Source organism: Monomorium pharaonis, chromosome 9 (genome assembly GCF_013373865.1).
Source record: "Monomorium pharaonis isolate MP-MQ-018 chromosome 9, ASM1337386v2, whole genome shotgun sequence".
NCBI classification, from domain to species: Eukaryota; Metazoa; Arthropoda; class Insecta; order Hymenoptera; family Formicidae; genus Monomorium; species Monomorium pharaonis.
The window spans coordinates 2,463,306-2,485,839 of record NC_050475.1 but is presented as its reverse complement, the minus strand read 5'-3'; the positions used below and the strand labels follow the sequence as shown (position 1 = coordinate 2,485,839).

The 22,534-nt window shown below is 38.5% G+C and overlaps 3 protein-coding genes across 6 annotated transcripts in view; 2 read left to right on the top strand and 1 right to left on the bottom strand.

Annotated features, from left to right (window-relative positions):
• Positions 1-817: 817 nt before the first annotated feature.
• On the top strand, positions 818-4,109 carry LOC105839034 (protein LSM12 homolog). The gene is made up of 3 exons (XM_036291733.1): positions 818-1,023; positions 1,906-2,282; positions 2,654-4,109. Exons 1-3 carry the CDS (start codon positions 903-905, stop codon positions 2,735-2,737), a joined length of 582 nt encoding a protein of 193 aa, XP_036147626.1. The 5' UTR covers positions 818-902; the 3' UTR covers positions 2,738-4,109.
• LOC105839033 (NACHT and WD repeat domain-containing protein 2) lies at positions 2,973-22,534 on the bottom strand. Its single transcript, XM_012685040.3, has 26 exons — positions 21,801-22,534; positions 21,573-21,661; positions 21,020-21,136; positions 20,628-20,831; positions 20,366-20,510; positions 19,842-20,067; positions 19,570-19,768; positions 19,031-19,273; positions 18,768-18,965; positions 18,464-18,603; positions 17,735-18,337; positions 17,378-17,483; positions 17,128-17,300; positions 16,733-16,952; positions 16,285-16,497; positions 10,122-10,323; positions 9,924-10,047; positions 9,492-9,845; positions 9,095-9,313; positions 8,875-9,021; positions 8,537-8,742; positions 8,250-8,449; positions 7,939-8,108; positions 7,703-7,861; positions 7,295-7,484; positions 2,973-4,846 (listed from the first exon to the last, which is right to left on the bottom strand). Exons 1-26 carry the CDS (start codon positions 21,901-21,903, stop codon positions 4,694-4,696), a joined length of 5,103 nt encoding a protein of 1,700 aa, XP_012540494.1. The 5' UTR covers positions 21,904-22,534; the 3' UTR covers positions 2,973-4,693.
• LOC105839032 (transformation/transcription domain-associated protein) overlaps positions 5,626-22,534 on the top strand; it is a 31,732-nt gene continuing 14,823 nt past the window's right edge. The window contains exons 1-3 of one of the 4 annotated variants that reach the window (XM_028193152.2): positions 5,626-5,913; positions 6,024-6,140; positions 7,846-8,001. The gene's annotated coding sequence lies outside the window, so the exon portion shown is untranslated. Of the gene's footprint in view, positions 5,914-6,023; positions 6,141-7,845; positions 8,002-19,678; positions 19,791-22,534 lie in introns of those variants that run through there. The other 3 variants (XM_036291732.1, XM_012685038.3, XM_012685039.3) reach the window with 3 other exon arrangements.

Below are 22,534 nucleotides of genomic sequence, written 5' to 3'. Positions count from 1 at the left end.
TACTAGTCATCGTGCGAACATACGAAATTCTCGAAACGAATTTGTCTCCATTCGTTATATCTCGGCGCGTAATTTTCATTCAACCGCTTTCCTCGGCCTGCGTTTCCACAAAGTTACGTGACGTCACGCCACTTTCATGTTGATTTTTTTTCGCTGCCAATCAGACGAGCCATCCTTTTCACGTATTTTTTTAAATGTAACGGTCGCGCCAAGTGAAATTCTCGCGTGCGGTTTACGTGTGTGATGTATTATCCGTAATATCGGGAGTGCCGGATAAAGTATCGGGCGATCGTTATTAATGTGCGGTTCGAGAATAGCAGGATGATATCAGCAGAAAGCGGCAAAGAAATGTTAGCAAAACCGGAAAAGGAATGTAGCAGCAGGAGCAGCGACAGCAATCGGTGAGTGAATTTTTATCAAATTAATTAATTGAATTTATATCATGTATATGTGGTATTGCACATTTATAGAACACGATTATGCACAAGCATATTGCATAAAACAGATTTAAAATATGAATGCATATAATTGTAAAATTTACGGGTATAGCATAAAACAGAACCAAATAAACGTGGACATAGCATAGAAGAGACCCAAAAAGTCATGCACATTACCTACGGGATTCATAGATATTTGACTACGTAGTTCAATGTGCACATTTTGTGCACATAGAGGCGCTGATGGATGAAAACACCTAAAACGACGCGATGGTGACCACGCTCTCAGGTTCCTCTCTGCTCTCACTCTTATTGCAAGTGGCCCTCAGCACTTTTCTCTGGTCGAGAGAGCAAGTGTCGAGCGGAGTGCGCGCCGTTACCGTCGTCGCGTAGTACAACGTCCGCGGCCGCGAGAGGGACGGCGCGTCGCGTGTCGCGTTCGCGAGAGGCCGTCGGCAGTGAAAAATGGCCGGAGCCAGCGACTGGTTTAGCATCGGCAGCACGGTGCTCTGTAAAACCTGCCATGAAAAGGAGATAGAGGGTGAGGTGTTGGCGTTCGATCCACAGACCAAAATGCTGATACTAAGTATCCTTTTTTGTACGCGGAGACACGACGGCGTCGGCGACCTCGAGCGACGATGGCGGCAACGGCAACGACGACTACAACAACGACGACGATGATGACGGTGGTCGCGACGAAGGGACCAGTCGCGTTGCGCTTCCTTCTGCCACCCACGAGGATGCACCCGCGAGTGTAAATAGCGGGACGTCGCGGCGACGGCGACGACTCGCGGCGCCGCGCGTCGACGCGGGATTCCCGCGCGGCCACGCGGCGACTCGCGTCGTGAGTCCCGCGCGACGCGCTCGCCGACGTGTCCGCGCGACTCCTGTCCGAATGAACGTGGCAACTCGGTCGCGCGACTCAGGTTAGTTTTATCCCCTCGGTCGTTGATCGTGCCGATCTACCTACCTGCCCACCCAACATACACATACTTTATCGTCGACGGCATTTCGATACGGTGCAATCCGCAACTAGTCCGAATGCTTCAACCGCGATCTCGAGAGAGCACGTGATCGCACGCCCGTTGTCGCCTCGAGCTCGCCTTTGCCGATGCCACTTGTCTCTACTCCAGTTTTCATATTCAATTGTATTGGTGATATAATGTGCTATTCTAATAGCATTAAACATACCTCAATGTATATTGGAGCATCTTTCTATTAGTAAACAAAATTCTTTGACTTGTGATGAGTAATCTATAAAATGAATTTATTAGAGAAATTATGATTATATATGTTGGAATTAAATATTTAGAATGCTCTAATGCTCTAAAATTTTTTAGTTTTGGAAACTATTCTTGTCATAAAACAGTTGCCAAAATGTACAGACAAATGTTTACTGAAATTTAGTTATAAATATTTGATGTTAATCTTTCATTTGAAAGAGTTTTCCTTAATAACAACTTAATAGAATCTCCATCGTCGAGTGGGAGGCCCTCGTTAAACGATATACATATAGTAAATTTATCCCTTGTGTCCAACGTTCAAGTGACACGAGAAGTTAGTCCTACTACCAGTGAACCACCACAAAGCCTTAATCTACAAAGGCTAAATACAAGAGTTCGTAATCAGATTGATGAGAAGAGGAGACTGGTAATGGCTCTGCAGGCCGGAGTATCTCCAGAAGGACAGAAGCTCTTTATCGCTATATCGAAGACTATTCAAGATATTACGTGGAATGGAGCTAATATTGTTGTATTTAATAATGTCACTATTAGACCGCCGTACAAAGTGGACAATGTTCATGGAAATACAGAATCTAGTGCATATAGACATGTAAAAAAAGTGGTACGTACTTGTGAAATGATTCTAAATGGACACTCTTATTATGCGATATAAACCAGCATACAAGTTTCTTAATTTATCAGTGCTTAATTTGCTCTAAAGTTGTTTTCTCACAGATAACTGCTGAAACAGTAGAACACAATTTTAAAGAATTTAAAATCATCCAAAAATAAAATAAAGAATTGAAATCTCTTCTAAAAAATAATTAAATTGGCATTTTATTTTGTCAACTTTCTCAAAATATAAAAATATAACAAAAATATAAATAGAAAACAAAAAAGTTTAGAATCCAAGACATAAGATCACTTTTATTTGTCTTTTTATTGCAGTTACATCATTATTTTGCATTTACATGTTCCATTTTTTTCTCGTAGGTTGAGAAACACATTAAGGATACATTACAAGCGCAGCAACAACGGGATCAACAACAGACGCAGAAGGGCAGTGAACTGCAATAAGAGCAATCCAACAAGGCACTACATCACATCAAGATCGTTAGCATATTTTTGAAGAAGTCCAAAACTTGTTTAATGAGAAGTAAGAGAGAGGAATCAACAACAGGACACCGAACAAAAAAAATAATAATTCGACTGCAGAATAATTTAGCCTATATCGAGAATAAATCGGCATCTTCGAGCAAGTTCCGATCGTTTGTTCAAATGGAAAAAGAAATAGAAAGAAGAGCGCAGATTCGACACGAAAATTTCGCAACTTTAATCCGAGTATTGTTAACAGTATCGCATGTGCAACATTTTATAAATACAGTCAGACGTACAATTCGTAAAATTATTAGTCACCAGCCTAAAGAAACAAAAAAAGAATTATGAAAAAGCGAACTGAACTGATTAATTCCAGCTATTAACGTATCCGTCACATACATTTTATCGGCACTACGTTCATCAGTCAGCGACAAAAAAATCGCAACGTATCTTGGCAAATAATTCGAGATCGATTCCCCCTTTCTAAAAAGAGCCCTCGCGTCCACACGAAAAAGACGGTGTACACGATTCAAGCCCGTATGAAGCGGTCCGAGCGGTTTCAGAACAGAAGCAGCTTTTTCAAAATCCAAAAAGGCGAGAAACGCGTTGCACGAAAGTAGGATAAGCACGCACGGTCGTCGGACATATCTGGAGCGTATCGAGGACGGTCTCGATTTGTGCAGTTCTTCTCGGCAATGTATTTGTCATTCGCGATTATGTGGCGATACGTTATCGCGATAAGAGGACCATCTCTGCGATTCTACGTTTCATCGAATGAGAAAAAAAAGATGTAATATTATAAATCGTGATTCTCTACTATTGTCGAAGACGAATTGACGAAGGCGAGTCTCCCAAGACACGTCGGCAACATTTCCACGTTATGCGTCTTATCCTGGTTTCGTGTCGAAGCGAAGCACGCGTATAATTGCGACTCGACCAATCCTGTTCCCGTTTCGAAGCTCGTTCGCCGTCGCGAGCGATTCCGCGTTATCCCGGCGATACGGCGGCGAATCTCTTTTTGTATTAAGAAGGAAATCGCAAATGTCCGCGATTCTCGCGTAGTGCACAGGACGCCTTCGAGAGAGTTCGACGTCTCGGTGATACCATCGCGCGGGAGGCACTGAGCGCTCCTCCGAGAGTGTAATTTTAGGAAAAGCGGAGCTCTCTGTCCTCGCGAGAGAGAAGTTTATTCACGAGAGACGAATACCGTCCTCGGGAGACGAGCGAGATCGAGTTCGTCCCGTGCCGATTTACCATTCGAATGGAAAGACAGTGAGAGTGAGAAAGCAGGCGTGAGAGATTGTAAGAAGAATTACGCGGAAGGAAAAGACATAAATAAATGTAATATAAATTCTGTAGCCATGGGCTCTCCCTCTCTTTCTCTCCGCATCGCTCATGACTACCTTCCTCCTCCGCCCCCCATGAGCGAGTAAGCAAACAATCACGACTTTCTTAATATTAATAAGCTTTTTTGCCGCTTTTAGGAAAGCGCAACTATGGTGCGTAATTAATTTCAAGTCTATTTGGATCAGTTTTCCAAATTTCGATTAAGTTAAGATAAAATCAGACGATTAATTTTATGAACTGCCACTGCAACATTTAAAACTGATTTTAACCTAGTTTAACGTAATTTTTTAGTTTATTTAAACATCTGACCTACAAAATAATTAAAAGTATTGTATCTTACTTAAATAAAATAGAATTTACAGAAAAGAGATAAGAAAAATAATGCGATCAGTTTTAAGTTTTGCAGTTGACGATGCCATAAATTCAACGAGACCCGGCTGAATTTTCTGACATCGGAGTTTGTTAAACTGGCCATATATCAATCATTAAAAATTAAGGATTATGAATTGAAGATTAAAATTCAAACGATCGAAGTAAAACGAATTAAAATTTAATTATAATTTTCAATTCGCGCAAGTTGCTCGGAGTTCACTCCGCGCCTCCTTCCGTCTCGATCGTTTTCGAGACATCGCTTCCCAACGTCGGCTTCACGCTCGCAGACAGGTCGTGCGTTACACGGGCAATCCGAGCGGCGGCCTTGAACTTTATTGCGGCCCGATGCTTCTCAGTCTTCTTCTTCCACTGAAACAGAAAACCGACGCGTAAAAAAAAACAAGAAAACTGAGCGGGATACAATTTTTATACATTTTTATTTTTCGCGGTCTTGGTCGCGCATGCGTAGTTTGCCTCTTGCGCCACAGATGTAATTACTGCGTTCGGCAAAGCAATGAAACATCAGAGCACTTTCTTACACCTCGCTCTATCTTTGTCCAATTTCAGTAAATAACAAAAACGGAATATGTTAACAAGAGCCTCCAGACGCCTCAGATTTGCTTTGCCGAACGCACATTGTATTATAATTAAACATCGCACTTCACGCAAGAAGAGGAAAGATATGTGAGTCATTTTTTCTTTTTCTTCAATGAAAAAATAAGAGAAATCGTATTCTTAAATTTGGATATATTTTATATCCGCAACTCATTGGATTCATATTCTAAACTTGGATCAAACGAGCCCTATATTCTGTGAACTGAATTTAAATAAACTTATATATTCTAAATGTATTCTATATATATGTGAACTTGAAGACGACTTTTATTTTTAACATGAAATTTGAAAAAAGCTCCGAATTTCCGTATCTTTGCGTGCTAACGTTGCAAAACCAATCAATCGCCGATTTACTTCGCTCTGATTAGTAGACCGGAAGGGCCCTTGCATAATACCAGGCAATAAATAATAGCGACAGGAAATTTAAAAAAAAGAGAAAGATTCTATTATTCCCTGTTCCTATTGCTTGTTGCTTGTGTGGTATTGTACAAGGGCCCTAATTTTCGTCGTATCGCGAGCCCGCGCAATGTGATCGCGACTTTATTTGTGACTATTCATAATCGCGGCCACGCTTCGCGCAGGCGCCACTTTCGCTGCGCGTCTTCGCACGCACGAGGGGTGTATCATCACACGCGAGATATCTGGAGATATCTCTTCGCATTCCGCGTACGGCGAACCTCATTAAGTTGATCAAATGATAGAAGATCGTTGTGCTCTCGTCGCCAAATCGTCGCTCATCGGAAGAGGCAGCGGACCTTCGCGCTGACGAGACAGGAGGATTCCCTTGCTCGACGGCGATGTGATTCTACACTCGCACCAAGGTAACTCACATGGGACACGTGCTTGCGGCAGTTTGTGTCAAGCAAGATATAAATCGTACTCTACGCAAAAATGAAGCAACGACACGATTGTTGTGATTCCTCTCTCGTAGGGCGCGGTGGAACTGAGGCGCAGAACCGACGGCACCGTTTTCCGGTCGTTCCCTCGACCACCAGCAGCACCGGCCGACGATTACGAGTATCCAGCGACGATCGACGACACCGTCGCCGTAAGTCTTTTTCTCAACTGCATTTATCCGCTCGGTTCTTTATATTACGCGTATTTTCGCCGTGATATAGCGAACCTAACCTAACCTAGTCCTAACCTAGGTACGTATGTAAACACGACACACGCGCTTTATTGCAAGACTCTCAATAGCCTAATTTACACCGCGCGACCTGACCTGTACCCTAACCTATACCCCGACTTAAAGTAAGCTATTAAGAAACTATTTACACGCGTTATGTTGTATGGCCTAAGTTGGGTCAGGGATCGTAAAAAAATGACCTGACCCAAGCAAGTCCACGAGTGTTTACATCGTTGTGACCTTTCGGATTGGATCGAATATAGTGTATAGGTCGCAGACTAAACGGTGTAAACTAGGTCAATGATACGTTTTAAATGTGAAATTGAAAGTTATGTGTACAGTCTAGATGTGCATCAACAGTTAGTACATATTTATCAGTGAAAAGGTGTGTCGTCAATGTGCGATTTTACAAGCCATTCGAACTGCCCATTTGAGCAGGACGAAAAAGGATGACGTGACGACTTTTATTACAGAATTATATCAATGATAACTTGTACATGAAATGGAGGAATAACAGTCAAAACAATAAAATTTGAACACTGAAGTAACAGTGACAAATCTGTCACTCCTCTGTTCATTTTGGCACAGTAAAATTGTATTTTTAGAAAGCAATTGATACTTTTGCTAACAAATGTTTGCACTTGTCTTTCTAGTTTGGTGCATACCGACAGCTTGCAATTTAAAATGTTGCTCTGGTTTGCCACAATTTTTAAGTACTGCATAAGATGCTTTTATTCTTTTATTAAGAATGTGTTGCATATGAGATTTAATAATTAGCCACTTGTTAATTATTTATGGATGTATAATTTGAAGAATTTCTTGTTTGTTATGCTCCTAAAATCTGTATTAAACTAATACATTGGAGATTAGAATTTAATCAATTAAAATGAGAAAGGGATTAAAATTAATTTAAAATTTGGTCAATTGTCTAATTAACATCTTAAGGCTTAAAGCATTTTGATAAATGTGTATATTTACTAATAAGTGCAGACCTTTATTACTAAGCACAGTTTTACTCCTTTTTCTAAGATCTCAAGTATATAAATTGTACACGTTTGCTAAGTTTTTTCTCTCACCTGTTCGTCGCGAGATGGGACGTTTGCAAGATATTCTTTCATCTCAGACTTCTTAGGGTCAGCTATCGCCAGCACTGACACGCAGCCATCAACCGTTCCCAGAACGATGCTCTTGCCATCGTGCGTGCTGTCGATGGCGCTTAGCTCGGCCTGTACTCTGTAATTAGCTATTATCTCGCAGTCCAAAGATCTGAAATGTATATTTGCATGCACATATAACGTATTCTAAGCGTATCGAACCATTATAGTTATTTAATAACAATTTTTGTTATATTCCTATATATTGTACTGATTCTAAAATTCTAATTCCTACTTTTAATATTTAATATTCCTCCTTATACATTTTAAAAGGAGGGTTGAATATATATATATATATATATATATATATATATATATATATATACTTGCCTGAAGACTCTGATGGTTTTTCGGCCACTGTGATAGTACAAAACGTACTCGTCCGTACGATTGAACATTGATATAACGGTGAACACACCCTCAGCCACCTTTGGTATATAGGTTTTCACGCTCGTACCTTTCTTTAATTCTAGGAGTTCGAGGCCACCTCTAATAAAATATACATTTAGTCGCTTTGTAACGCAGTACATAAAGTTAAAAGAAATACGTGAATAACATTCGCTTACCTGCTAGGTGCATACAAGGTGTACTTGCCGTCCTTGCTGATGTTTCCGGTCCATTTTGGAATTGTACGTATAATCTTCTTTTTATTAATGTCGAGAATCGTACCCTTATCAGAACCAATTATACCTATCCACTGTGACTTGTTAGGCATCGGTGTAATGCATATAATATCCTGTTGGCACATATACTTCTCTATCAACATTACTTTATTTTGCTTCGACTCAGACATTTAAATTAAGGTTCATTCAAATTACACTTAAAAATTGTGCTTAAAAATTATGATAATTGGCTCACTCATAAGCAAGCTCGTTACCTTAAATCCAGGCAACTTGATCGGTATTTTGCTGATCAGCGCTCCTGTTTTAGCGCTATAAATTATAACGCAGTCCCTGTTGCCCTTGTCGGCGGCTGGTACCGCCAGAAAAGCGTCATCCGACGTTATCACTACTTGTCGGAAGGATGTACCAGTGTTGCTTCTCACAGGATACTCCAGAGAGAATATCGTTCTACCATCTAGTATAAAATAATTTTTATGAACGTGTAGAGTCACAGAGATGCTACGAATGCGCTACGAATCATCCTGAGAATTGCCTTTTTTACCTGGAATACTTCTCACGACGAGAGTCGCCGTGGTCCGCACGTTTTCTACCCCCGTAGGATTGTTAGGCCTCGAAACGACTATGAACTTGGTCGAATTTTCTATCAGCGTTAACTGCCTGACACTCTTCTGCTCCTCCTTGAACAACACTTGCTCCGTAATTCTATTCCAAATGAGAACATTTCCCGATTCCGTCGACACTATGTATCTGAAATGAGAATTAATTGTCAATTTTTTTCCAGAGTTGTTTGTCAGATTGAACTCCATTATACATTTTAAGCTTTGATAAAAGAATACAATTCGCAATTTGGTAAAATTAAATCAGACGGAATTGACTCACTTGCTGTCCTGCGTGATGCAAGCGTGTGTGACAATCGCTCCTAACGGACTGTCAGCCAGCTTTGATATCAATCTACCCGTTAGCAAGTCCCAAACACCCACACAATCTCTGGTAACCGTAACGGCCAGGTTACCCTTCTCGCTCAAACTGTTTTACAATGTACAATAAGTTACACACAGAATTCATATTTCCCTTTTTTTTTTTTTTTTTCCAGGATTACCTTAACATGTCTATTTGCAGCTCATGTCGGTCGATGACGTGAACCTGCTCGAAAATGTTATTAATGTTCCACACCTTGACGCTTCTATCGATACTCGACGTCACAACGCTATTCCAATTCCCGACGGTCAACGCTTCCAGCTGAATGATCCTCGCGAAGTGCGCGTCTAGTATTTTTACCAAATCGGACGTCTCGAGCGACCAAACGTACAGATTCTTTCTGTAGGAAAAAAGATTCAAGTTTGATTTAAGCTTCTAAGAAATATAGAAACATGAGATGAGCATCGTCGAGATCGAATCTAAAACTCCCACCATCTACCAATCAGTCATTTTCATACAGAGCTGTGTGTTTCTCCTAAAAGGTTGTTCTGTTTTATAAAAAAAAGATGCAATCCTACCTTACACCAGCGACAGCGTAGTTCTTGGTGCCACTGACCATGATAGAATTCGAACACATCATTCGTGTACTGATGTTTCTCACTCCGTTCGGTAACATCAAAACGTGTGCGTCGCTTTTACTCTCCAGGAACCACACGATGAATCCGTTCCCGGTCGTCGCCAATAGCATTTCCTCCTCTCTGTCCAATTTTAGCTGTAGCAGATACTCGACGTCATCGTTGTATGCCCGCGGCATGTCGTAAACCTTTTCCCAGTACGATGAAATCTCGTCACTTTTGTACTTTGTGATTCTATAATCATCTTTACTCGTACACGCGTACAAAGTATCTTTATCCTTAGTCATGACCATAGCACTGGAAAAATTTACGGTAATCTTTTATTATTTATGTCTTTCTACACATCCCTTATTGATAACAGTTCTACTTTCCTACCTATGAAACTGGAATGGCTCCAATGATGTCTTCTTCCTGTAAGTGTGCAAAAGCATACGCGTGTCATCGAGGCTGCCCGACCAGAATACAATTCTGTAGAGATCCAGATTTGTATATTCTACATCTGTAAGACAGTAAGAATGAAAGTTATACAATATAAAAAATATAGATATGGAATATGGATGATATTCTCCTTACACAGTATCGGCCATTTGTTGGAATCTTCAGGATTGGTGTGAGTGTCGAGCAGGTTTCCTCGCAGATCGAATCTGCACCAGCCCAGCGTCCCATAGATAAAGGCGTACTGATTCATCAGATACACACCGCACACTGCATCCCCGTTCGGTAAAGGATTGTCGATGACGACGAATTCGCTCGTTAGGGTGTTCAAAACGACACTCTACAGAAAATATATCATGAAGTATTCTTCTATTTCAAAGATAATTTATTCTCGACGAAAACGTCGAAACAAAGCCTCTTCGTTATTTCTCATGAATTTAGTTTAAAGAATGAACACAATTAAATAGAGTTCAAGTAAAAAAAATCTTGTATTTTCTCGACAATATAAATAATTTCTTAGAATTAATTAAGAGAACTTGATGACGCTGAAACTGGCCGCCCGTCGAACGATGCCAGGGGCGTAGCGGAGGCGCAATTGGGGGTTCCTTCTTCGCGCTCTCCTTGTAAATTTCGCTCACGACGGATATACTTCATTTTGGTTTCTGATATTGTTAGCAACCTCTACAAAAAATCCCGCCCTCCTCTGACCCCGCCGAGATATATAAATGGGAGGAAATTGCCCCAAAACACGTAAAAATCCAATTTTTTTAGTTCTTTTACTTAAAATACCTTTTGTGCCACGACGGATGCACTTGATTTTGGTTTGTGATATTGCTGGCAACCTCTACAAAAAATCCCGCCCTCCTCTGACCCCGCCGGGATATATAAATGGGGGAAATTGCCCCAAAACACGTAAAAATCCCATTTTTTTAGTTCTTTTACTTAAAATACCTTTTGTGCCACGACGGATGCACTTGATTTTGGTTTCTGATATTGCTGTCAACCTCTACAAAAAATCCCGCCCTCCTCTGACCCCGCCAGGATAGTTAAATTAGGAAAAATTGCCCCAAAACACCTCTAAATTCTATTTTCGTAGTTCTGATAACTAAAATACCTTTTGTGCCACGACGGATGCACTTGATTTTGGTTTGTGATATTGCTGGCAACCTCTACAAAAAATCCCGCCCTCCTCTGACCCCGCCAGGATAGTTAAATTAGGAAAAATTGCCCCAAAACACCTCTAAATTCTATTTTCGTAGTTCTGATAACTAAAATACCTTTTGTGCCACGACGGATGTACTTGATTTTGGTTTGTGATATTGCTGGCAACCTCTACAAAAAATCCCGCCCTCCTCTGACCCCGCCGAGATATATAAATGGGAGGAAATTGCCCCAAAACGCGTAAAAATCCAATTTTTTTAGTTCTTTTACTTAAAATACCTTTTGTGCCACGACGGATGCACTTGATTTTGGTTTCTGATATTGCTGGCAACCTCTACAAAAAATCCCGCCCTTCTCTGACCCCGCCAGGATATATAAATGGGGGGAAATTGCCTCAAAACACGTAAAAATCCAATTTTTTTTAGTTCTTTTACTTAAAATACCTTTTGTGCCGCGACGAATGCACTTGATTTTGGTTTGTGATATTGCTGGCAACCTCTACAAAAAATCCCGCCCTCCTCTGACCCCGCCGGGATATATAAATGGGGGAAATTGCCCCAAAACACGTAAAAATCCCATTTTTTTAGTTCTTTTACTTAAAATACCTTTTGTGCCACGACGGATGCACTTGATTTTGGTTTCTGATATTGCTGTCAACCTCTACAAAAAATCCCGCCCTCCTCTGACCCCGCCAGGATAGTTAAATTAGGAAAAATTGCCCCAAAACACCTCTAAATTCTATTTTCGTAGTTCTGATAACTAAAATACCTTTTGTGCCACGACGGATGCACTTGATTTTGGTTTGTGATATTGCTGGCAACCTCTACAAAAAATCCCGCCCTCCTCTGACCCCGCCAGGATAGTTAAATTAGGAAAAATTGCCCCAAAACACCTCTAAATTCTATTTTCGTAGTTCTGATAACTAAAATACCTTTTGTGCCACGACGGATGTACTTGATTTTGGTTTGTGATATTGCTGGCAACCTCTACAAAAAATCCCGCCCTCCTCTGACCCCGCCGAGATATATAAATGGGAGGAAATTGCCCCAAAACGCGTAAAAATCCAATTTTTTTAGTTCTTTTACTTAAAATACCTTTTGTGCCACGACGGATGCACTTGATTTTGGTTTCTGATATTGCTGGCAACCTCTACAAAAAATCCCGCCCTTCTCTGACCCCGCCAGGATATATAAATGGGGGGAAATTGCCTCAAAACACGTAAAAATCCAATTTTTTTTAGTTCTTTTACTTAAAATACCTTTTGTGCCGCGACGAATGCACTTGATTTTGGTTTGTGATATTGCTGGCAACCTCTACAAAAAATCCCGCCCTCCTCTGACCCCGCCGGGATATATAAATGGGGGAAATTGCCCCAAAACACGTAAAAATCCCATTTTTTTAGTTCTTTTACTTAAAATACCTTTTGTGCCACGACGGATGCACTTGATTTTGGTTTCTGATATTGCTGTCAACCTCTACAAAAAATCCCGCCCTCCTCTGACCCCGCCAGGATAGTTAAATTAGGAAAAATTGCCCCAAAACACCTCTAAATTCTATTTTCGTAGTTCTGATAACTAAAATACCTTTTGTGCCACGACGGATGCACTTGATTTTGGTTTGTGATATTGCTGGCAACCTCTACAAAAAATCCCGCCCTCCTCTGACCCCGCCAGGATAGTTAAATTAGGAAAAATTGCCCCAAAACACCTCTAAATTCTATTTTCGTAGTTCTGATAACTAAAATACCTTTTGTGCCACGACGGATGTACTTGATTTTGGTTTGTGATATTGCTGGCAACCTCTACAAAAAATCCCGCCCTCCTCTGACCCCGCCGAGATATATAAATGGGAGGAAATTGCCCCAAAACGCGTAAAAATCCAATTTTTTTAGTTCTTTTACTTAAAATACCTTTTGTGCCACGACGGATGCACTTGATTTTGGTTTCTGATATTGCTGGCAACCTCTACAAAAAATCCCGCCCTTCTCTGACCCCGCCAGGATATATAAATGGGGGGAAATTGCCTCAAAACACGTAAAAATCCAATTTTTTTTAGTTCTTTTACTTAAAATACCTTTTGTGCCGCGACGAATGCACTTGATTTTGGTTTGTGATATTGCTGGCAACCTCTACAAAAAATCCCGCCCTCCTCTGACCCCGCCGGGATATATAAATGGGGGAAATTGCCCCAAAACACGTAAAAATCCCATTTTTTTAGTTCTTTTACTTAAAATACCTTTTGTGCCACGACGGATGCACTTGATTTTGGTTTCTGATATTGCTGTCAACCTCTACAAAAAATCCCGCCCTCCTCTGACCCCGCCAGGATAGTTAAATTAGGAAAAATTGCCCCAAAACACCTCTAAATTCTATTTTCGTAGTTCTGATAACTAAAATACCTTTTGTGCCACGACGGATGCACTTGATTTTGGTTTGTGATATTGCTGGCAACCTCTACAAAAAATCCCGCCCTCCTCTGACCCCGCCGAGATATATAAATGGGAGGAAATTGCCCCAAAACGCGTAAAAATCCAATTTTTTTAGTTCTTTTACTTAAAATACCTTTTGTGCCACGACGGATGCACTTGATTTTGGTTTCTGATATTGCTGGCAACCTCTACAAAAAATAAGAAAGTATTTTTAAAAAAACAAAATTAAAAAATTTTTTAAAAATATATATAAAATCAGAAAAAGTAAAAAAATATATATAAAATTTAAAAAAAACACAAAAAATATATAAAATGAGGAAAAGTAAAAAAAAAATAAAAAATAAAAAAACAAAAAAAGCATGGGGCTATTCTTGCTACGTCCTCGTTCGTGGCCCCGGGTTCGGCAGAAGGCAAGAAAAAATTTAATACATACTAGTGGCTTCGATCCTGCTGTTTTTGGCTGGGTTCGTTTCATGTACTACGCGACCTCGCTACGTTTTGTTTAAATTTATTATTGTACAAATAGTCATAAAACGTATTTTAGTTGCCAGAATTATTAAAATTGAATTTACAATTGTTTTGGGACAAGTTTCCCCCATTTAAGTTCCTCGGCGGGGTCAGAGGGAAACAGAAACTTCTGAAAAGCTATGCCAGAAATCAAAATCAAGTTCTTCCGCCTTGGCACAAAAATTATTTCAACTACTAGAATTTTTGTAGAGGGGTATTTCAATGGACGCACTCCTTACATGTCCAATTATGTATCATAAATATTACTGAATGTCCTACATGAATGTAGACAGATTGTAATAAACTAGAATTAAAAAATAAAATACTAGAATGGTTAAAATCGGTCTTATAAGTGTTTTGGGGCAATTTCCCCTCACTTTATAATCCTGGCGGGGTCAGAGAGGAGCTGGATTTTTTGTAGAGGTTGTCAGCAATATCACAAACCAAAATCAAGTGCATCCGCCGTGGCACAAAAGGTATTTTCAGTAAAAGAACCAAAAAAATTGGATTTTTACGTGTTTTGGGGCAATTTCCCCCCATTTATATATCCCGGTGGGGTCAGAGGAGGGCGGGATTTTTTGTAGAGGTTGCCAGCAATATCACAAACCAAAATCAAATGCATCCGTCGTGGCACAAACGGTATTTTAAGTAAAAGAACTAAAAAAATTGGATTTTTACGTGTTTTGGGGCAATTTCCTCCCATTTATATATCTCGGCGGGGTCAGAGGAGGGCGGGATTTTTTGTAGAGGTTGCCAGCAATATCACAAACCAAAATCAAATGCATCCGTCGTGGCACAAACGGTATTTTAAGTAAAAGAACTAAAAAAATTGGATTTTTACGTGTTTTGGGGCAATTTCCTCCCATTTATATATCTCGGCGGGGTCAGAGGAGGGCGGGATTTTTTGTAGAGGTTGCCAGTAATATCACAAACCAAAATCAAGTGCATCCGTCGTGGCACAAAAGGTATTTTAGTTATCAGAACTACGAAAATTGAATTTAGAGGTGTTTTGGGGCAATTTTTCCTAATTTAACTATCCTGGCGGGGTCAGAGGAGGGCGGGATTTTTTGTAGAGGTTGCCAGCAATATCAGAAACCAAAATCAAGTGCATTCGTCGCGGCACAAAAGGTATTTTAAGTAAAAGAACTAAAAAAAATTGGATTTTTACGTGTTTTGAGGCAATTTCCCCCCATTTATATATCCTGGCGGGGTCAGAGAAGGGCGGGATTTTTTGTAGAGGTTGCCAGCAATATCAGAAACCAAAATCAAGTGCATCCGTCGTGGCACAAAAGGTATTTTAAGTAAAAGAACTAAAAAAATTGGATTTTTACGCGTTTTGGGGCAATTTCCTCCCATTTATATATCTCGGCGGGGTCAGAGGAGGGCGGGATTTTTTGTAGAGGTTGCCAGCAATATCACAAACCAAAATCAAGTACATCCGTCGTGGCACAAAAGGTATTTTAGTTATCAGAACTACGAAAATAGAATTTAGAGGTGTTTTGGGGCAATTTTTCCTAATTTAACTATCCTGGCGGGGTCAGAGGAGGGCGGGATTTTTTGTAGAGGTTGCCAGCAATATCACAAACCAAAATCAAGTGCATCCGTCGTGGCACAAAAGGTATTTTAGTTATCAGAACTACGAAAATAGAATTTAGAGGTGTTTTGGGGCAATTTTTCCTAATTTAACTATCCTGGCGGGGTCAGAGGAGGGCGGGATTTTTTGTAGAGGTTGACAGCAATATCAGAAACCAAAATCAAGTGCATCCGTCGTGGCACAAAAGGTATTTTAAGTAAAAGAACTAAAAAAATGGGATTTTTACGTGTTTTGGGGCAATTTCCCCCATTTATATATCCCGGCGGGGTCAGAGGAGGGCGGGATTTTTTGTAGAGGTTGCCAGCAATATCACAAACCAAAATCAAGTGCATCCGTCGTGGCACAAAAGGTATTTTAAGTAAAAGAACTAAAAAAATTGGATTTTTACGTGTTTTGGGGCAATTTCCTCCCATTTATATATCTCGGCGGGGTCAGAGGAGGGCGGGATTTTTTGTAGAGGTTGCTAACAATATCAGAAACCAAAATGAAGTATATCCGTCGTGAGCGAAATTTACAAGGAGAGCGCGAAGAAGGAACCCCCAATTGCGCCTCCGCTACGCCCCTGGCATCGTTCGACGGGCGGCCAGTTTCAGCGTCATGAGAACTTGTACCTGATAATTGGTCGTAAAAGCTCCGGCGTATCTGTTGTCCGGGCTCAAGACCAATCGTTGCATTATACCTTCCACACCGGGACTGACATCCCTCGTCATGTCGCTGGTACTCAAATCCCAGGTGATAAATTTATTGGATATCGATACTATGTAACGATAATCCGAAGTCAAGCAAAATCCGAATACTGCAAACTGATGACCTTCCAACGAGTACTAGAAAATAATATCGTGATTAAAAATATTGTTCTACCAACTTAGTTATATTATATAGATTTATGAAGACAATAGATTTTTTTAATGGGAATACAAAATTTTTAACGCTCTTGATACTTTGTATGTAATATGTAATTTTTACAATCTATTCGAGGAAACGGCAATTTTACAGAACTTTTAAAGATTAAAAGTATTAAATTTATTAAAGTTTTATATTAATGAATTCATGAATTACTTTCAATGGTCCACCAGGTGTATGTAGACAGTGATAGAGAGGAAGCAAAGCGCAGTTCTTGACGCCGTCTTGATCACATGCTCGGAGCAACATTCTCACGTTAACATTTGCACCGATCTCCGGCAGTAATCGACCAATCAATTGCGGCGCGAGCATGTCAGGATGATTTCCCAAGATTGCACCGCCTAATCTCAGAGCGTCAGCGACCAACATGAGTTCTCTGGAAAAACATAAAAATATCAAATAACAGAAATAACGAAATGTCTATAAAATATTTAAAACAATTGAAATGTCTAAAAAATTACGACTCTCTCAAAAAATTAGAATGTTTGGCAAATTAGAATTATTGAACTTTGCATCGTCAGAGAAACAATCTGAATTTTTCTGTGGCTTACCTGACCAAACTTTGATTGTCAACGAAGTTACACGCGTCTTCGAAATCAGAAAGCACTGCTTGTAGGGGACAAGAGCTTAATTTAGCGTGCAGCCATTCGTAATTAAATAAAACGTTCTCGAAGAGATCCTTAAAGCGCCGTGCTCTTACCAGATGAAACGGTAATTCGCCAAACTTTGATCGTGAAACAGAAAGCAGAAGATATCTTTAGCATTCTCTTTTATATTACGCCACTTTTCGTAATACACCACCTTTCGCAAATTGTATCTCGAGATAGTTCCCTCCTTTGAGTAAAATGCCAATGGCTGCTCTGGCACTTTTCTGTCTGCCACCCCTTCCTTATCCGTTAAATTGAATCTACAAATTGTAATATGTATGTAAGCTTATTTCTTGCTTTGTTATAAAATATTTCTTTAATAATGAAATCAGTTTTTCATCATTTCTTAAAGTCAATTTTTAAATATAATACATCTTTAAACTAAATTAGTATTTTATTATCTTAAGAGTAAAAATCTAAATCTCTGTTTATGAGAGTTGTTCTGTTATTTCTACTATGATATTAATCGATTTAAATTCAAGATTATTGTAACGAAATCCACTGTACTTGCCGATGTCTCTGTATCTCGGTGTACTTAAAAGGCTTTGGTTTACCGCCGCCCCAAATTCCCAGATAATAGTCCGCTATCATTGAATGGAAATACATCGCCATGTTCATGTTCTTGAAGTATCGCTCTTTAGCTGTATCCCTAAATTGCCTGTGGTACCAATTCAAAACGCTCACACCGTCCGCCTCTCTTTCGCTCAAGTAATTGGGCAGGTCGTTCCGTATTCTGGTCCAAAGCAGAGGTGGAATGCGTCTCACCGGCGGCAGATGGTATTGGTAGACGTCGTCGAGAACTTTGTCGTCCAGAGAGATCAGATCTTCAAGCTCGGACTCTGACAAGCCAGACTTGGCGGCCGTGATGTAGGCCAGGGCGTGAAAGACCAAGATCTTACCGTGCTGCTTCTCGATCCTCTCGAACAACATCATTATGCTATCCATCACCGTGCTGGCTAGGTGCGTGTCCGCCGGTTTCGTGTAACTACGCCACCGGCAGATCTCTGCGAACACAAGCTTCACAAAAATGGGCAAGGAACACTTCGATATAGCATTCGCCACAAGACGCCATTGGTAATTATTCAGATCTCTTCTTGCTGTTTTCATCCACATTCTGCAAGAATAATACAAAATATCTCAAAAAAAAAGGATGTTTAGAAAGTTAAAGATATATTTTTATTCATCAATTTAAAGCAGATATTCTTTTTAACAATTCTAATAATACTGATGATTTCTCCACCTTATTACGTCCATAGCCAGATCTTCGCCCAAAGCAGTCACCTCGATGAAACTTTCTTCAGTGTCTATCATCCTGCGCAGCAACTGATAATCTCTCGAAATTACCGGATTCGATTCTTCCGCTGCGCAGGATAAAATCATCTGAAATATTGATACACCTTAGTCGAAATTGGAATTTTTTTGTACAGAATCAATCATGATCAAAATGTAGCTTTTTTGAAGTTTTTTTCGTTATTTAATTTCTTTTACCGTACTGTTATTATTTAATTTTAAGGTACTGTATAATGACTGCATTTTGTATTCACCTTACAGTTTGGTGGTAGCCTCGTAGGCAACCATGACAATTTATTACCCTGTACGCCTGTCAGCTGATCGACACTGTCCAAAAACAACAGAATGGGCTGTTGGGTGTTAGCTAAGGTCAACAGATACTTAAAGTAGGCTGTTAATGGCACTAGATCGTCTGGGATCTCTTCAAATGATAATCCATAATTGTATGAAATCTGGGAACAGCGATAAAAATGTTTTATTATCTTCCAAAGTGGCGAGAAGTGTAAGCAACACTCACTTGCTGACAAATTGAGATTAACGTGGGCGTAAGCGCACTGCTGTCCGGAGTAGTGCCGAGGAATCGAATTATGCTAATTGGTTTCTTATCAGTTAACCAGGAGCTGCTAGTCAAACCTGCACTTTTCGCCAACAAAGAAGTTTTACCGCATCCTCCTTCTCCATACAGCACTAATGGCTTATCGCTGTCACCTAGCATATAATTTTTTATCCTCTCCAGCGTGTCCTCGCGCCCGTAAAACACCTGTGTGAATGCGACAAGTACAGAGTAATTTGTGAAATAAAGAATTAAAATAAGCATTAATCAATAATTTCAAATTGTGTTACTTAATCGATGTTTGATCAAAAGTAATAGTAGACTTTATTTTTTAGTATAACTATATTTAAAAATAAATAATATATATTCAAAGACAACAAAGAATATTTCGCTTTTAAATTTTATATTTAAAAAAGTAACATGACATTGTCAAACTATTTAAATTAATTTAATACTTTATACATTATATTTTGGCCAAAATCAAAATCCTGATAAATTCCTACCTTTACGGAATTATTACAGGCGTGCAGATGTTGCAAAATTTCGGTTATTATTTGTCCCTGCGCGGAATTGTCTTCCTTCCTCATGGCACGGTCCACAAGTTTCACTATGTTTCTGTAAAAGTGAGTGATGAAATGCTGAAGGTATTCGCTATGAGTTTCAGGATCCAGACCCTCTCGTCCTATCCATTCTACCGTGTACCTGTATGAACCGTCACGTTAAGGTAATTGCAACAAAAATTGCTAGTGTATCTTAAGGGTAAGAATGGGAGTACCTCTGCAGATTTGTGCTTTCGATTTTATTCGGTAGTCGCTCATCTCTGAGATCAGCCAACAATTTCGAGGCTTCGTTATCTAAACTTCTGTTAGCTATATCCAGAAACAGACTTGCCTTCCTCAAATTTTGAAGGTTAATATTATTTATGTATCGCACGTATGCCAGGCAATGGTTTTTCGTGTTTTTAACATTTAGCACGCCGTTAATCACTTCTCGCTCGGTCACTGTTTAATGATTATTTCTTATTAAAATTTTATTTCAATGCAAACGTATGGTGTAATGCGATACTTGAATGTCGAAAAAATATTTTGATGTTATTAACGCTTAAAAATTTTATTAATGAAGAATAATTTTTAATATGGAGTATATTTAATGTGTTAAAATTTGGCATTAAATTTATTATTTTCTTTTACTGTATCAGTTTTATTTTTTTAATATTAATATTGAATTATTTTTTATCTGTTGAGTTATTTTTTATTGTATTGAATATTGAATATATAATATTGCATTTCTCTTACGTACCAGACATGAAATAATTGTGCATTGTATCTTTGTCAAACTTCCCGGTGTTGAATAAGGATTGCGCGCCTTTTCTGAATAATTTTTGCATTTTGCACATAGTGTCCCACCAGATTGCTTGATCCTCTTGTTGCAACTTAGGTATTCTCTTAAAGATACAGAAACAAAAAGATGTGATTATAAGAAAGAAATAATATTACGTGATAATTAACTGGTACTGTATTATATAAATTACATTATTAAATGTAGCTGAAAAATTATTTACTTTATTGTTAAAATTTTTAAGAATAGACGAAATTGGCTGTAATATACTTGTAGGCGGTACAGCATTGCTATCTTTCTTGTACCATTTATCCAAAAGACTAACGTCCATTCCCTGACCATCCAATTCTGTCCTTAACATCTCTAATTCGGAACTGAGAACATATGTTGGTATAGGACGATATCCATATTTCTGTCCGAGAAATACCTATGTACGAAAATATTTAATTATATTTATTTATTTTTTGTAAATATTACAGTACTTGGTAGCTTTAATTCCAAATTTTAATAACAGTTTAACTCTACTGCTTGATTAGAAAACTGGGTATAATCTGAAGCTGTAAATTTTCAATATACAAATAGAGGAATTATTTAAATTAAAAAACATTTACTAACAACAAAATTAGGTCCCATGGACAGTCTCTGACAATTTTCTATTTCTCTCATACACAGCTCTGTAGTCATATGATCATCGGTGGCTTCATCACGAACACCCCATCTCATATCAACCACCTGCGAAAATGAATTTAATTATCATTACTTAAGACAAATTTTTATTTTTATTATAAAAATACGCAATATTTTAGTTTATATCATTATCAACCAAAATTACTAATAAAATATAAAATTTTATATCACGAAATTATTAGATAAATAAAACAGATTTGTACATCAACTAATTTTATTGATTACTCAATCTATTTAATTGCAATACCTATATGTAACCTAAATGTAATTATCAAAGTTTGTTTGATTCTATCACACAAGAATTAACATGAAGAGGTTGAATCACATATGTATATATATATTATCAGTACCTGGCACCGAGAAAATCAATTTCTCTATCTAAAATATATAACTTGTGTTTTACTATGTACATATCATTTGCTAAACTACCTGTCTTGATGTACCATATTAGTTTTTTTCTGTTTAGGAGATGAAGACCTACCTGAAATTCTAAACCGTGTTTTTCTCTACAATAATCCTTGAGTTTGGGATAACACTGAGCCATCAAAGTATTTCTTTCCATTGTTGTGTCTGAAATCAAGCGAATATAATTATTGTCACTTTACATTATGTCATTTTACACTACTTATAAGTTTCTTTTAAACTCTTCAACATCAAATAATATTTTTCATCGCTCTTTTATTCTTTGTTATAATTATTAATAGCTTACCGGTAAAGGTCGAGCTCGTAAATATCCGCACAATTTTTGAACTAACAGGCGGTAAGGATTTCAAGGATCCCGAAAAAATCGAATCGATTGTTGTCTCATCCATGTCTTGTCTCTTGTGTCTTGATTTCCGTGTTAAAAATATAAATCAGTTGAGATCGCTCGATTAAGTCTTATCATTTGCAACGATGCTAGCAAACTGAAATCTGCACTGCGTTTCCAGTGTCTTATACATGTACAATAAAAATATAGTATCTCGTGAGCTAATGGAGTTTATAGCACATCTTTGTTCGAGTGCCTTATATCACAGAATTCTTACATTTACTTTAGCTTGCATAATATCATCATGTATTGTATTACTACAAAAATTCGTAGATTATACAGAACGTATTCTTTACTTAAAATGTATATTATACGAATGAAGAAAGAATTTTAATATACTGAAGTAAAGTGGTTGCTAAGGCTTGTTTACAACGTAGAATCATTGATTTTAAGATACGTATATATTCCTTTAACTCGACATTTGCGTTAATAAATATATTATATTAGATGAGATAGATATTTTTTAATATCTTCTTGATTAATACAAATTATGGGCTATTAACTTTATTAATGAGTAACATAAAACAATGTTTAAATATCTATAAACATATAGAAGAGAAAATACGTAGCAGTTTATACGTATTTTAATTTTAATTCAATTTTTTTTGTATGTATACATATATTAAATATTTGAT